General features: G+C 46.0%; 1 protein-coding gene across 2 annotated transcripts; it reads right to left on the bottom strand.

The window, feature by feature from the left end:
• Nucleotides 1-2,896: 2,896 nt before the first annotated feature.
• On the bottom strand, nt 2,897-16,575 carry HSD17B14 (hydroxysteroid 17-beta dehydrogenase 14). Of its 2 annotated transcripts, none has more exons than XM_030197836.1 (9): nt 16,449-16,575; nt 15,671-15,706; nt 15,280-15,377; nt 13,052-13,118; nt 12,853-12,944; nt 12,662-12,766; nt 4,591-4,658; nt 4,146-4,242; nt 2,897-3,459 (listed from the first exon to the last, which is right to left on the bottom strand). In XM_030197836.1, the coding sequence occupies exons 1-9, from the start codon at nt 16,546-16,548 to the stop codon at nt 3,295-3,297; spliced, it is 828 nt and encodes a 275-aa protein (XP_030053696.1). In that variant the 5' UTR covers nt 16,549-16,575; the 3' UTR covers nt 2,897-3,294. The 2 variants fall into 2 exon arrangements, with proteins under 2 accessions (XP_030053696.1, XP_030053697.1); XM_030197837.1 differs by lacking the exon at nt 16,449-16,575 and adding an exon at nt 16,353-16,441.
• Between the last annotated feature and the right edge of the window lie 70 nt (nt 16,576-16,645).

Raw genomic sequence — 16,645 nt, 5'->3', positions numbered from 1 at the left:
TCGCAGCTACCAATCAGCGGTCGCGGTCAAGCCATCGCCCTCCCACGCTGACCAATGAGCAGAGGGCCTGGGAATACGCCCCTCAATACAGCCATGTGCTCCTCTGACTGCGTGTGCAGCTGTCAAGGGAGCGGATTCACCTTGGGCCGGCTGGAAAGAAGCCGGGCCACAGCACAGAGACCTGAGTAGAGAGATATGGTAGCCGCGTTAGTCCACTTTAAAGGTAATCAATAGAATAAAATAAAACACAGAAAAGATTATACGTCAAACCTTTGTTCCACAGAGAAACATTCCGAAACCTGATACAATCAATGCTACTAAGCCACACAGACCATTGCAATGATATGCAGGATGCAAAGAACAAGTCATAATGACACTTCAGACCGCTTAAAACATAGCAGCCAGGCTCATCTTTGGAAAAACGCGATTTGAAAGCACCAAACCACTCCACTGGCTCCCAATCAAAGAGCGTATTTCTTTCAAAATCTGCACCCTGGTTCATAAAATTATCTACGGCGAAGCCCCCGGATACGTCAGACCTCATAGACCTGCCAGCTAGAAATACAATCAGATCAACATGAACATAAACTTCCACTACCCAAGCTGTAAAGGACTCAAATACAAATCAGTTTACGCATCCAGCTTCCCCTACACAAGCAGACAACTTTGGAACACACTACCAACATAGTAACATAGTAGATGACGGCAGAAAAAAGACCTGCACAGTCCATCCAGTCTGCCCAACAAGACAACTCATGTGTGCTACTTTTTGTGTATACCCTACCAAAAGCTGTGAAAACAACGTATGACCACCTCAACTTCCGGAAATCACTAAAGACCTACCTGTTCGAAAAGGAATCGACCCAACTTAAGTGCCTGAACCCTGCAACACAACGAAACCATAGCCCGTGTCTGAACTTTACATAACCCTTCTTTCTCTATGATTCCCTAATGTGTCTATAACACACGATCCGACCATATCATCACTTTGTATTTGTCTCTCCACCAGAGTTGGCGAACACCTCTACAGTACTATGTAAGCCACATTGAGCCTACAAATAGGTGGGAAAATGTGGGATACAAATGCAACAAATAAATAAATGTTTTATTTTGTTCTATTTCTGTTGATTACCGTACAGAGACCTGAAATCCCCCCTCCCACCAGCTCTGCCTTCTATAGGGGATTTTGTATTAAATCAGGCTGTTTTCTGTACCAGGGATTACGTCCCCCTACCAGCAGTTGGCAAGAGCGCCTGCAAATGTCCCTTAATGCCCAAGTCGGTCCTGGAGTACCCCCTTGCCAGTCAGGTTTTCAGGATATCCACAATGAATGTACAATTTGCATATGGAGTGTATGTAAATCAAGTTCATGCATATTCATGGCGGATATCCTGAAAACCTGACTGGCAAGGGGGTACTCCAGGACCGATTTGGGAAACACTGCTTTAAACCAATACCTTCAACAGGTTTAGTGAAACTCAGACAAGACCTTCGACAATGCCAGGGAGCAGGAGAGTCAGCCTCTTTGTTCGTTCTATATACAAAACTGTTTCTACCCCAAAACAAAATCCAGATCACTTTTCCTGCATTTCCTGCTCCTTTACCCTATTACCATGTAATCAATAGAAATAAAACAAAATAAAACATGGAAAAGAAAATATGATACCTTTTTTTATTGGACATAACAATACATTTCTTGATTAGCTTTCGAAGGTTGCCCTTCGTCAGACTGGAAATAAGCAAATGTTGGTAGATGACAGTATATATAAGTGAAACATCAAAGCATTTCAGTGGCAGTCTAACATGATGGGGGTGGCTAGGTGAGAGACAGGAGGGTGACAAACAAAGCAGTACACAGAAGCTTAGAGCAGACCCAGCTCTTTCACTTTTTGTGGAAGCTCTGGCCTTTTACTAAATGATGTTACCCATTATGCTCCCATGGGCATCTTATCATATAGCACCTGCTAAATCTGTAGCTCACCTTAGTAAAAGGACCCCTCTGCTCCTTAATTCTTTTTTCCTAAGTAAATAAGGACATAAGCATTGCCCGTAGTGGGACAGACCAAAGGTCCATCAAGCCCAGTATCCTGTTTCCATTCCAGGTCACAAGTACCTGGCAAAATACCAAAACAGTAAAACTGATTTTATGCTGCTTATCCTAGAAATAAGCAGTGGATTTTCCCAAGTCCATCTTAATAATGGCTTATGGACTTTTCTTTTAGGAAATTATCCAGACCTTTTTTTAACCCTGTGCAGAAGAGCCAAAAAGGGTAAAAAAAAAGCATCCATGACTGGTGCTAATGCAACCCCTCTAGATGTAGGAATTCCCTAAATTGCTATCCTATCCCTGCTACCTCAGAGCATAGAGATCTGAGCTTCCCAAACCCATTCAAGTAACTTCCACTACTCCATCTGGTCACTTCACCGCTTATTCAGCATGATCTATGCCCTCTTGTGGTACGGACTGTCTCACACATATGCATCTACATGATATGTGGTATATAATACATAACGTATCTCATATTCATTGCAGGTATCAACACCTGATGAGACTAGGGCATGGGGGAGTGGGGGGAAGGCAGGCGAGGAAGAACTAGAAAAATGAACACTGCATCTTTTCTTTCTACCTGGAAATGTGACTCTCTAGCAATGTATATAAAATCGACATGCTAATACAATTAACTGAATCTTATTATTATCAGAATGTTGGGGGGGGGGGGGGGTGACTAAAACCAGGAGCAGAGATTCTGTGCAACCTATGAGCCATTCTGCAAATGATTTGTTTCAAGCACCTGATGTCCTGTTTTAAATATCTTTCTTTCCATTAGGTAATCCCTGCCTGCAGCGGCCGAGAAACAAACCGTGGCTACATGCTGGCAAAGACTGGACATAAGAATGGAAAAATATCATTTTAATTTTGTAATAAACTGGCATGATACAGAAAGGGACATGATTAGATGCAGAGAATTCACAGTTCACATTGGAATGAAGAAATATTACTCTGCCCTCCATCCCCATATCCTTGAGGGGGACGAGGGTGGTACAGTTTAAGAAAAAATTAATTTAAAGGAAGAGGCTGGGGCTGGTACAATCACTGATTAGGCCCTCATTTCAGCAGCTGTTTCCTCACGAGGTCCCAGGAAACTCAGACTTCAATCCGTTTGACCTTCACACGCTTCTGTGCCAGTGATGCATGGCGGCTTCTGTGTAACGATCATGACCTGTCATTATCAGTCGCCCCACCCCTGCCATCTCAGAAGAGGTGAGCACATTGGTGGGGGCCTTGTCCAGGTTTCAGTCGTAAATGCTGCTGTGGACCCGCTGCTGGTTCTTGTTGGCATAGTTCAGCTCGGCCCCCCCACTCAGAATCAGATCAATGCCTGTGCAAAAGGTGGCCTCGGCTACCAAGTACAGAACGGCCTGGGCGCACTCCTCTGGGGTCCCCATTCGGCCTATTAGCTGAGAGAGAGAGAGACAAAAATCAAAGGGACAACAGAGAGTGAGAGAGAGATGAGCAACAACCGATAATCAGTTGCAGCTCCAAATAGTTTAGGTCCACTGGCTTTACCCCTCACTCCCCCTACACTGAGGATCGTGTGTCCATTCCAGGCTTTACCCCATCACTCCCCCTCCACTGAGGGTCCTCTGTAATCCCAGGCTTTACCCCATCACTCCCACTCAACTGAGGGTCCTCTTTACCCATCCTAGGCTTTACCCCCTCAATCCCCCTCCACTGAGGGTCCTCTGTACCCATCCCAGGCTTTACCCCATCACTCCCCCTCCATTGAGGGTCCTCTGTGCCCATCCCAGGCTTTACCCCCTCACTCCCCACTCCACTGAGGGTCCTCTGTGCCCATCCCAGGCTTTACCCCATCACTCCCCCCTCCACTGAGGGTCCTCTGTGCCCATCCCAGGCTTTACCCCCTCACTCCCCCTCCACTGAGGGTCCTCTGTGCCCATCCCAGGCTTTACCCCATCACTCCCCCCTCTATTGAGGGTCCTCTGTAATCCCAGGCTTTACCCCCTCACTCCCCCTCCACTGAGGGTCCTCTCTGCCCATCCCAGGCTTAACCCCTTCACTCCCCCTCCAATGAGGGTCCTCTCTGCCCATCCCAGGCTTTACCCCTCCTTTACATCTCACTTGCCTGGGCATCTTTGCCACCTTGTATCATGGCTTCAGGGTCAGGTGCATTTGAAGCTAACTCCTGCCACATCGGGGTCCAGATATTCCCAGGAGAGATGCTAGGAGAATACATGAGATACAATTACCCAAATGTCTTTTCCCTCCTTGCCCGTTTTAGGATCCCCTCTCCCCTCATTTCCCACTGCATTTCTCTCTGGAGGTGTAGATTTTAATGCTCTGTACAGGCAGCGTAGTATCACAGCACAGCCTGAAGGAGATTGGCCAAACATGGGCATCATTCCTGAAATGCCAGAGAGCACATCTCCCCCTCTGCAGACACTCACAAATACCCCATACCCACTGCCAGCATTCGTGGTCAGGGGGTGATTTTTAAAAATACAGTGGCAGTGCAGCAAGAGCTCAGTGTTCCAGATAAAGAGAACCAGAAGGGCGGCCCCAAGACGCACCAGTTCACACGAACACCGTACTTGCTTTCGTCCACGGCCATGGCTTTCGTCATCGCAGTGACAGCTCCCTAGAAATAAAGAGAACCGTTACATAAAAAAATGAATGCCACAAAGCCGCAAGTTGCCACATTCGAATGTTATCAAACGTAAGTAAGCTCATTCCTCTCAGACACTCATCAGCGCTACCAGCAGTCTCAACAGCAACCGTGACATCTGTACACTGGAGGGTGGGGAAGGGCTGGACAGGACACAGACCAATAACTTCAAGGTACAAAACAGGCACAAGAAGCAAAGCTTTTCAACAAATAGAGAGAATCCAGGCCGGTCTGCTAGCTCAGTGGCAGTGGAGAAGTTTCCCAGTTCAATGTGTGGGTCGGGGCTTAGAGTGCCAGCAGAAAAGGCATTGCAGTCAGTACCTAATGTTATCACTTTGGAGTCAGTCCTCTGTGAATGCCTTCATTTGAAGGAAGAGGAAGGGAAATGGGACTTGATATACTGCCTTTCTGAGGTTTTTACAACTACATTCAAAGTGGTTTACATATATTCAGGTACTTATTTTGTACCGGGGCAATGGAGGGTTAAGTGACTTGCCCAGAGTCACAAGGAGCTACAGTGGGAATCAAACTCAGTTCCCCAGGATCAAAGTCCACTGCACTAACCACTAGGCTACTCCTCCTGATGCTGTGCAGTGAGAATCTACTACTACTACTACTTATCATTTCTATAGTGCTACTAGACGTGCGCAGCGCTGTACAATTGAACATGAAGAGACAGTCCCTGCTCGACAGAGCTTACAATCTAATTAGTGTACACTAACAAGGTCCTGGAAAGAGCTGCCATTTGGCTAATGTTTGTTACAGCAATAGATGGGCTGAGTTAGGAGCCAAGATATAAAACAAGGGGAATCCCCACCCACTTCCAGAAGCTGCAAATTAAATGGCTCTTTAACTGAAGATTAGTGTGTGCTAAGTGCTACATGGCCCATAGGTATAAAATAGGATGCTCTTTAGTAAAAGGATCCCTAAAGACCTTATGTACATGGAGCCATGACCGAAGGTTCTAAATGAGTTGGAAGCTGAAAGAAACAGGACACTGAAAACAATAATGCTTCAGTTATGATGTGCACACATCAAATTAAAAAATTAAAGCTCAATAGCTGCTACTCACTTATACAAATAATCCACTAGTCTAAAACATCTGGTCATCCGGATTTCAGTACAGAATGGCGTAACCCTGCATTTACACCAACCATAGACCAGACGTAACCATGGCATGCATAATGCATCATACTGTGTAAGCTACGGGCTAAGTGGGAGCCCCTCCTGCATTTACACCTCCCTCTCCCCCCCCCACCTTTATAAAAGGGTGCAGAGGTATACTGCAAGCTCTTACGCACACACTTTATCAGTGAAAGTGCTACGATCCTGAAATTTAATGCATGCAATTGACCCTTTTTAGGATCGCAGACTGGAGGGAGCTCTAACGCACAGCCTCTGGCCCAGAACTATGAATGCCATGTCCTGATAATAGAAACACAGCAAGGGGAAGATATAAAAAATAACTGCGGGTTAGGAGTCTCGGGACCACCGTCAGGAAAGGGTGGTGGATGCCTGGACTGACAGTAGAAAGAGTAACAGCGACAGCAAAGAGCATCCTCTGATCCGAGAGGGGAAAACCTGAACCAAGGACGCCGCAAGCTGTGAGTGGAACTGATTTGTACATTCCAGAGATCGGCAGCGTTAGCAATGGTGGGGTAATGCCTAAGAGTGGACATAGTGGGGCTGAAGAATTGTAGCTGTGGGTCAGATGGGGCCTGTGGCCCTCAGCCACACCCTCACTTTTATAAGGAAAAGCTTCCAGCTGGCTGTACAACTTGACTCTAATTCCAGCAATTAACGGGGGTGGTGGGGGGGGGGGGGGGTGAGCCTACCAGTACCAATGTAGATTGAGGGACTAGAGGGCAGGGGCGTAGCCAGACCTTGAGGTGGGAGGGGGGCCAGAGCCAAAGATGGGGGGGGGGGCACATTTTGGTCACCAATTTACCACCCCCGCCGCTGTAACATCTCGGCTGGCGAGGGTCCCCAACCCCACCAGCTGAAGCACCGCCACAGCAAATACCTTGGCTTGCAGGGGTCCTCAACCCCCACCAGCTGAAGACTTCGTCCAGCGCTGGTGTCTGGCACCGCTGCATTGCCTGCCTTGCTTTCTCTTCTCCTCACGTCCAGCACGCTTCTTTTAGTGAAACTGAGCGTGCTGGACGCGAGGGGAAGAGCAGGGCTGGACGAAGTCTTCAGCTGGGGAACCCTGCCAGCCAACCAGGGGCCAAGGCCCCACCTAGCTATGTGTAATGGAAGATTTAAAGGATTGCTTTTCAACCCTGCTTTGATCGATAATGAACTCTGAAATCTTCTGTTTTTGACCGAAGGTATCCTTGTAAATACAAAAACAAGTTGGAATGTGGAAGATAAGACATAGCTCTAATTAATTTGGTATGTGAAGGAGAGGATGGCATTTGTTTTCGGAAGTTCAGCCTGGCCACCTGGACTTGGAAAGCATGTGACCACGTTCCCACAGTATGGCTTGTTTACCTAAACAGAGAAGCATTCTGTAATTTTCTGTAGCTCTGAACATGAGCTCTAAGCCTAATAAAAAGGGGGGCTTGTTACAGCAGAGTGGGGGCTCATCTATGAGTGGACGCACTGTGCAGAGGATCTGTTCCTGGTCTAAAAAGCTCCTGGCTTTCGCTGTAACGGCTCCCCCCAGCTGATGTTAAGAACCTGGATGATGTAAGGACCAGTGATGTTGTATGAATAGCGTATGTATTGCTTCTTTTCCTGGTCTAAGAACTCTTAGCATTGCTTAGATGTAGAGACCAATGATGTAATGATTGTTTAGCCAATCGTGTGTATCTAGCTAATCAGGAAAAACAAAGCCGTAGCGGAGAGATTAAATAAATTCTTTGCTTCGATCTTCACTGAGGAAGATTTGGGTGGGATACCGGTGCTGGAAATGGTATTCTAAGCTGACGAGTCGGAGAAACTTAATGAATTCTCTGTAAACCTGGAGGATGTAATGGGGCAGTTCTACAAACTGAAGAGTAGCAAATATCCTGGACTGGATGGTATTCATCTCAGAGTACTGATAGAACTGAAAAATGAGCTTGCGGAGCTATTGTTAGAAATATGTAATTTATCCTTAAAATCGAGCGTGGTACCGGAAGATTGGAGGGTGGCCAATGCAACACCGATTTTTAAAAAAGGTTCCAGAGGAGATCCGGGAAATTATAGACTGGTGAGTCTGACATCGGTGCCCGGCAAAATGGTACAGACTATTATTAAGTACAAAATTACAGAGCATATTCAAAAGCATGGATTAATGAGACAAAGTCAACATGGATTTAGTGACGGGAAATCTTGCCTCACCAATCTACTACATTTCTTGGAAGGGGTGAACAAACATGTGGATAAAGGGGAGCCGGTTGATATTGTGTATCTGGATTTTCAGAAGGTGTTTAACAAAATACCTCATGAAAGACTCCAGAGGAAATTGGAGAGTCATGGGATAGGAGGTAGTGTTCTATTGTGGATTAAAAACTGGTTAAAAAGATAGAAAACAGAGAGTAGGGTTAAATGGTCAAGTATTCTCAATGGAGAAGGGTAGTTAGAGGGGTTCCCAGGGGGTCTGTGCTGGGACCGCTGCTTTTTAACATATTTATAAATGACCTAGAGATGAGAGTAACTAGTGAGGTAATTAAATTTGCTGATGACACAAAGTTATTCAAAGTCGTTAAATCGCGGGATTGTGAAAAATTACAAGAGGACCTTATGAGACTGGGCGTCTAGATGGCAGATGACGTTTAATGTGAGCAAGTGCAAAGTGATGCATGTGGGAAAGAGGAACCCGAATTATAGCTACGTCAAGCAAGGTTCCACGTTAGGAGTCACGGACCAAGAAAGGGATCTAGGTGTCGTCGTTGATGATACGTTGAAACCTTCTGCTCAGTGTGCTGCTGTGGCTAAGAAAGCAAATAGAATGTTAGGTATTATTAGGAAAGGAATGGAAAACAAAAATGAGAATGTTATAATGCCTTTGTATCGCTCCATGGTGCGACCGCACCTCGAATACTGTGTTCAATTCTGGTCGTCGCATCTCAAAAAAGATATAGTGGAATTAGAAAAGGTGCAGAGAAGGGTGATGAAAATGATAAAGGGGATGGGACAACTTCCCTATGAGGAAAGGCTAAAGCGGCTAAGGCTCTTCAGCTTGGAGAAAAGGCGGCTGAGGGGAGATATGATAGAGGCCTATAAAATAATGAGTGGAGTTGAACAGGTAGATGTGAAGCGTCTGTTCACGCTTTCCAAAAATACTAGGACTAGGGGGCATGCGATGAAGCTACAATGTAGTAAATTTAAAATGAATTGGAGAAAATGTTTCTTCACTCAACCTGTAATTAAACTATGGAACTCATTGCCAGAGAATGTGGTAAAGGCGGTTAGCTTAGCGGAGTTTTAAAAAGGTTTGGACGGCTTCCTAAAGGAAAAGTCCATAGACTGTTATTAAATGGACTTGGGGAAAATCCACTATTTCTGGGATAAGCAGTATAAAATGTTTTGTACATTTTTGGGATCTTGCCAGCCAGGTATTTGTGACCTGGATTGTCCACTGTTGGAAACAGGATGCTGGACTCGATGGACCTTTGGTCTTTCCCAGTATGGCAATACTTATGTACATTGTATATGTCTTAACCATTATATATATATATATATATCTTAATCAATGTAGAATTTAGCTCCTCTAATAAAGGTCTCATTTATCTAATACGAATCCAAAAGAATCCACGGTAATTACTGAGTAGTCTGTTCAGTGAAGCAGGCTGTAAATCCATAGCAGTACACTATGTCACTGCTAGAGGGGCTATGCACAGAGATGTAAAAAAAATGGCTGCACAAAATCAAGGAAGTTAGAAAGTTAGATACCTTTCAGAGTTATATGAGCAGGCAGCCACTGGATGGCACTATGAACTAAATACCAGCAGCTAATCTCCAATCTATATGTGTATCATATGAACAGAGAGATCACCAGATATGGCTGTGGCTAAACCTACAGAAACTTAGCACAGATTTACCTCTCTTGTCACTGTATTTATGTAAATCACTTTGCATCAAGGCTCTTCTTGGCTAAGCAGCAGAAAGTACCAGGTTAAATTCAGATCAATTAAAAATGCGTTCTGCGCCTTTGCTTCAGCTGTCGTGCCGTCCTTTCTGTAAATATGTACAGACACTGACAAACCATTTTGCAAAGACCTCTGTGTGCCGTGTGAGGAGGAGAGGGGTCTGGTGGATGTAATACAGATTTAGGGACATCTCTGTGGCAAAACTGTGGGTTTCTGTGCCTATGAACTGTATATGTGAAACCATTTGTATATTTTCCCTTTTTTTGCCCGACTGTTAATTTAGCATTCATGTTCTATATATATTACCAATTGTATATGTATTCTGAAATGACATAAGTCATGATGGAAAATTGTAAGCCACATTGAGCCTGCAAATAGGTGGGAAAATGTGGGATACAAATGTAACAAATAAATAAATATACTGTTTTGCTGATGACATGTTTTTCTACTGGTTGGCCAGCAAATGATTGTTTTCTTTTTCCGGCCTGTGAGGTAATTTGTCAGCCTCAGTTTGGAAGTAGAGTGGGAAGACCTCTCTGCTGTGATCAGTTATATTCTGTAACTGGTGAGCAGCTATAGTTTCTGTACTTTCCAGGCTCTATTCAGGTAGTGATAAAATGTTTAGATAGTTTAATCCTATTTCAGATACCTGTTACTATGTGCTGTTTTCTCCATCTATTTATAGTTCAATGTTCAATATTTTATGAAAATAAACATATTTGTTTTTGTTTGCTCTGCTTGTCTGGATTGATAAAGAATCGTGGTGGTTTGTGTGTTGGGTCTGTGAGTGCTTTCTGGGAACTATTCAGGTAATCTAGACTGCCCCAATTTGACTGCCCCTATTTGACTGACTGTACATTTGTCCTTTAGATTGTAAGCTCCTTGAGCAGGGACTGTCCTTCTATGTTAAACTGTACAGCGCTGCTTAACCCTAGTAGCACTTTAGAAATGTTAAGTACTAGTAGTAGTAGTAACTGTGGGACCACTGGGAGTATAGCCCCCAGTAATCTAGAAATCACTGGGGATAATTTGAAAGCAGGAGACTCACCCATAGGCGGTTGTGACCCAGTCGGTGGGAAGAGGGTGTTAGTGTAGAGCACAAGCGGCAGGTGTAAGTGGACCTGAGCTGTGTTGGGGACAGACCCTACAGGTGGTTGCAGGGTTAGCACCAGGTGGGTGACTAGACGTTTCATGACAGTCTCCTTTTACAAACCAGTTCAGGTTTGGAGGCTGCGGCTCGGAAAGGACAGGGATAGAAAAAGGCAAACTACAGTTATACGTATTTAGATCTCCAAGTATCTTCTCGTATCTCCTAGAGTAGGGGTCCTCTAATCCAGTGCTCAAAGTCCACAACTCAGCCTGGTTCTCAAGATTTCCACAATGAATATATAAGATCTATTTGCGTACAGTGAAAACAGTGAATAATAATAATAATCTCATACATATTCATTGTGGAAATCCTGAAAACCAGGCTGGGTTGTGGGTCTCCAGGACTGGATTTGAGAACCCCTGTCCCAGAGGAAAGAAGAGACGGAGGAAAACATAGCAACATAGTAGATGACGGCAGATAGCGACCCGTACGGTCCATCCAGTCTGTCCAACAAGATATACATATACCTGACTTTGATTTATCCTTGCCATTTTCAGGGCATAGACCGTAGAAGTCTGCCCAGTACTTGCCCTGCCTCCCAACCACCGGTGCTGCCATCCAATCTCTGCTAAGCTTCTGAGGATCCATTCCTTCTCAACAGGATTCCTTTATGTTTATCCCACACATTGTTGAATTCCGTTACCGTTTTCACCTCCACCACCTCCCACGATACAAAAATTCAAACACATCAACAATATTAATGATTGAGATGTAAATTTTTTGTCAAAAGCAGGAAGTTCAGATTTTGGGATCACAATATGAAGTTCCAAGTTGGTGGGGGGGGGGGGGGGGGGGGGAGGGCTGAGACTTGGGGCCATCAGAAACATTTTTCATAGGAAGGGCGGAGGATGATTGGAACAGCCACCCAGAGGAAGAGACAAAACGCTATAAGTGGGGAAAGCATATGAAGAATGGCCCAAGTTACTAACCGCAAATTCACCTGCCTGTGTGCTGGTTAACGGCTTTACTCCCTGCACAAGGACAGCCCAATTGGACATTCTCTTGAAAAGAAAGCAGAATGTAACGGACCAGAAAGAAACAGATTTAAGAAAACAGGACGTGGCAGAAGGTATCTCTGAACTCATTAAGGAGATAAGCATGGGATGTGCACTGGGAGTATAGAAATCCACCAGCAGCCGTTGCCAGAGAATGTGGTAAAGGTGGTTAGCTTAGCAGTGTTTAAAAAAAGGTTTGGACGACTTCTAAAGGAAAAGTCTATAGACCACTATAAATTGGACTTGGAGAAAATCCACTATTTCTGGGATAAGCAGTATAAAATGTTTTGTACTTTTTTGGGATCTTGCCAGGTACTTGTGACCTGGATTGGCCACTGTTGGAAACAGGATGCTGGGCTTGATGGACCTTTGGTCTGTCCCAGTATGGCAATACTTATGTACTTATGACTGTCTGACAGGCTACACTGGAGACCCAGGTGATTCTGTTCTTTAACATGGACCAGGAGGATTGCTGGAGGTGATAGTGGAGCGCTAAGAAAGCCAGATAAGAAGAGATATTACAGAAGCAGACAATATCCTTGCAGTGTGGACATGAACACTTGTAATCATCTACTATGTTCAACAAGTCCTTACCAGTTTATATCCTCCCCCCCCCCCCCCCCCCCCCCCCCCTATCTCCAGTGTCCTCACACAGAGAAAGCTAAGGGCTGAAGCGTGGCTGTCTTTGCAGTGGACACTGACAGCTCAGGGTGCACCCCCTCCCCCAATCACAATTTTTCCAGAGACAAGTACCTTGGTGGAGACGTAAGGGACGGCATGGCTCTGACCGATGACCCCAACCAGGCTGGATACATTAACGATGCTGCCCTGGATTTCCCGCAGATGGGGCATGGCGTACTGGAAAAGAAAGAGGAGGGGAGACGGTCGTGAGGAAAGAGGGACAGGGGCGGGCAAGTGTTGAGAAAAGCAGGGTGTAGGCTCACCTTGGCCATCAGGAAGCAGCTGAGGAGGTTGAGATCTAAGAGGGCTCGAAAGTCATCAGCGCTGGTATCCTTGATCGTCTGCTCTGGGGGATCTGGAAAGTGAGACAACCCTGAGGATGGGAGGGCCCAGACACATGTCTACTGGCCAGGCCATGGCAGCACCAAAAGATGACTTCAGGGGTGGGGTGAATAAACTTACGCCAGCCTGCGTTGTTCACTAGGCAGTCCAGCCGTCCAAACCTCTTCACCGTCACTTCGACCAGCCTCTGCATAGAGTGCGAGGATACAAAAACCAAGAGTTATGATCAAAGCACAATCAAGGCTCAGGTGAGGACCAAGGAAACGCTGGAGGAGAGCCCCGCAGAGCCTGTGAAGGTGACTAGAGAGTAGGAATCCTGAAAACTGATTCTAGAGTCATAAAAGCAAAGAATTAATCATATGTTACCATCAAAATAGAGAATGACACGGGGACAAAGTTTGTCCCCGTCCCTGCGGGCTCTGTCTCCATACCCGCCCCATCCCCGTGGGCTCTGTCCTCATCTGCAGAAGCCCCAAACACTTATGATTTTATATTTAAATCTTTTTATTAAAGTATAAAAATGAACAAAATGCTGTGCAACTGTTGTGTATAAATTACAAATAGATATCAATAATAACAATGAGCAGCTATAATAAACCCTCCCACCACCCTCTATCCTTCCAACCCCAACAATGGCTGACTTCTACCACCCCAAGGAACCCTAATTTACCCTGTTAAAATGTCTAGGGGTACAAGATACAACCCGTTCTGTATGCCCTAGCGGGGGAGAAATATGCCCTATGAAGCACTGTTATGATTTGTTAAATATGTGGATGAATAAGAAGTCATCAACAATCTCAGGATTCAGTCTAGCTCTCCTGTCTTCCACAGTCCTTCCTCTGCAGTAGAGTCCTTCCTCTTCTTAGAAAATGTGCTGGTAGCAGGATATACAGGATCCCACATGCAAATTTTGCTAGTTGTGGCCAGCATGTTTGCTTGTTTTTCCAAAAAAATCAAAATATCATTGTCTGCATCACTCAAACATAAACAACAGTCCAGTTCATTAACAGGCTTAGAAGTACAAAATGACACGGGAACAAAGTTTGTTCTCTTCCCCAGCCCCGCAGGATCTGTCCCTGTCATTCCCTACATCAAAAGACCATGGTACACAGTGGCAAATCCACACCTTCCATTTCGCACCACAGAGCACAGATCACCTTTTAACGGTTTTTAAACTTCTTACAAATCTAGGGTGCGAGGTGCTGCTGCACTGAAAGTCCAAGAGGCTCCCCACCCTTTACTTCCTGCAGGTAATACATAGTCTGAAAACAGCACAGACAGCTGAAGAGCAAAGCATCATACAGATACACAAAGCATGAATACAGCACCAACAGCTGAAAAGCAGATCATCACTAGAGCCCCACGCAGGCATTACATTGACGCACATAAAGCATGAATATAGACAAACAGCTGAAGCACAATAATCATGAACATAATTCAGGGTACATACCTTTTATTTCAGCAGAACCTCACCCTTCCTCTCTCACTTAAACATACATATGGTAAAGTTTTAGGTTTCAACAGTTTTTATTAATGAAGCACAAAAGTGGTGTTTACATAATGTAAATGTCTCTACAATCAATCAACACACACCAAGTACGGAAATTGTACGATATTACTCATCTCCATTAATCTTTTAACTTTATCCCCCCCCCCCCTTTGTACTATTAATTAACATTTAATCAACAGGATCTATTAACAGCAATTTCCCAACAACCCTTCCCCCCTATCTTTCCCTTCTACCAATTGACACCATATGTTCAAATGCTTTGACCCCCAAAATATAATCACCTTCAGGTGTCAGCTTTACATTCACAAAGCCTTGAATAAAGATCAAACCATAATGTGTGAATTTACTCCCCTCCGCAAGAGAGCCAGGGGGCCTGTGGTCTGATGGCCCTCCCATATGGTAAAGTTTTAATAGAATTTGCTATACCACCATGACTAACTAGCAGCTCTCTGCAGTTTACAATACAAAAAAAACTTAAGAAAAAAGGAAAGGAACTACAAAATTTGACAGGGAAGCGGAAAGACTACTACTACTACTTAGCATTTCTATAGCGCTGCCAGGGTTACGCAGCGCTGTACAAGTTTAGACAAGGGGAAGGACAGTCCCTGCTCAAGAGAGCTTACATACAGCGGTGTAGGGATAGTAGAAGAAGAGGGGGGAGGGCAGCAGCAATCTGCCATAATAAATGACTGAAAAGCATTAGATCAACATAGAAAGGGGACTGAGGAATAAGACCAAAGAAGCTATCTTAGAACACACCTAGCTACATCTTCCCTCCACCAAGCCGCCATATCATGGAGCTGCCTTCTTACCCCAGTGAGTTGCCCCTACTGCTGACCTTAATGTCACACTCCTTGGTGACGTCGCAGGGGACATAAAGACAGTCCCCAGGCCCCAAAGTCTTCATCTCCTGCTCCAGGTCTCCTGCCTCCTCCTCTGCAGAGACAAGGTAAAGAGGAGACACCAGCCATTACTACAGCGGGAGTGGGCAAAGTGGAGGTGCAGCTCAGGTAGCAGGTCCCACCACTGACAATTTTTCTGTTACAGTTTGTGCTTCACCTTCCAGATCTAGGGAGAGAGCGTCAGCGAAGCAAGACCTGCAGAAACTCTGCCTCAGCTAGTGCAGAGCAGCAGAAATGATAGGGAAAGATCAGCCGAGATCATGGCGGTCACGGGGAGGCTCCGTGGTCGGGGGTGTATATGTGTCTGACAGGAGACCTAAAGCTTACCTTTTGCACAGGTCACCACTTGGGCTCCGTTCTGAACTGAGAAGAAGAAAGAGGGAGAACGAGGAAAAAGTATCAGTATATAATGCGTAGTGCTGACACCTACACACACTGGAAATGCCGCACTCCAACTAGCTGTGTCGGTGGTAAACAGGATCCCGAGGATTAAAGCCACCCCATTGAGAAAGTCAGCAGCAGCCCTGAGGTTAAGAGGACAGAGCTGCAAGCCCCACACCCCTTCCCACAGACACCCAGAAACCTAAACTACTTTTCCCACCCCCTCTCCCATCAGAAACACAGAGGAACCTGGAGGGTCCTGCAAGTTCTTTTCCACCTCCCCCCACCTCCAAGACACACAAAGGAACCTGCAGGACTCTCTCCACCCCTCCCTTCCCCAGGAACTTTGTAGGATTCCACCACACCCTACCCCTGGAACCTGCAGGACTCCTTCCCCCCCCCCCCCCCCCCCGCAAGAACCTACAAGACACATCTCCCCCCTCCAGGAACCTGCAGGACTCCTCTCCCCCCTCAGGTTCCCCCCTCCTCAGAACCTGCAGAATTCCTCCTACCCCCCCCCCCCTGGAACCTGCAGGACTCCTCTCCCCCCCTCCAGGAACCTGCAGAATTCCTCCTACCACCCCCACCCCCCAAGAACCTCGAAGTCTCATCTCCCTCCTCCAGCAACCTGCAGGTCTTGTCTCTCTCTGCGTCCCGGTGTGGGGAGGTTAAATTCTTCCCATGGATCCCCCGTCCCTCCTGTCGTGTGAGTCCAGATTCTCACCGAACAGCCGCACCACGGCCCGTCCTATCCCGCGAGTCCCGCCCGTCACCAGGGCAACGCGCCCCGAGTACCGCAGACCGGGAGAAGCAGCAGCAGCCATGACTGAGAATCACGAGGAATCAGCTGAGCGGCGCGGGGCAGGGCGGGAAGTGGAGTCCGGAAATGACAGGGCACCGGGGCATGACGGGAAATGTAAT

This window comes from Microcaecilia unicolor, chromosome 3, assembly GCF_901765095.1.
Source record: "Microcaecilia unicolor chromosome 3, aMicUni1.1, whole genome shotgun sequence".
NCBI lineage: Eukaryota > Metazoa > Chordata > Amphibia > Gymnophiona > Siphonopidae > Microcaecilia > Microcaecilia unicolor.
The sequence above is the reverse complement of the archived record's forward strand: the minus strand, read 5'-3'. Positions and strand labels throughout refer to the sequence as shown.

Bases quoted from the DNA above. Each gene is read 5' to 3' on its own strand.
- HSD17B14 (XM_030197836.1), bottom strand. From the start codon at position 16,548: ATGGCTGCTGCTGCTTCTCCCGGTCTGCGGTACTCGGGGCGCGTTGCC. The intron at 15,707-16,448 runs GTGAGAATCTGG...TCTTCTTCTCAG, and splicing joins GGCCGTGGTGCGGCTGTTCG to TTCAGAACGGAGCCCAAGTG. The intron at 3,460-4,145 runs GCAAGTGAGATG...TCTCTCTCTCAG, and splicing joins AAGGTGGCAAAGATGCCCAG to CTAATAGGCCGAATGGGGAC.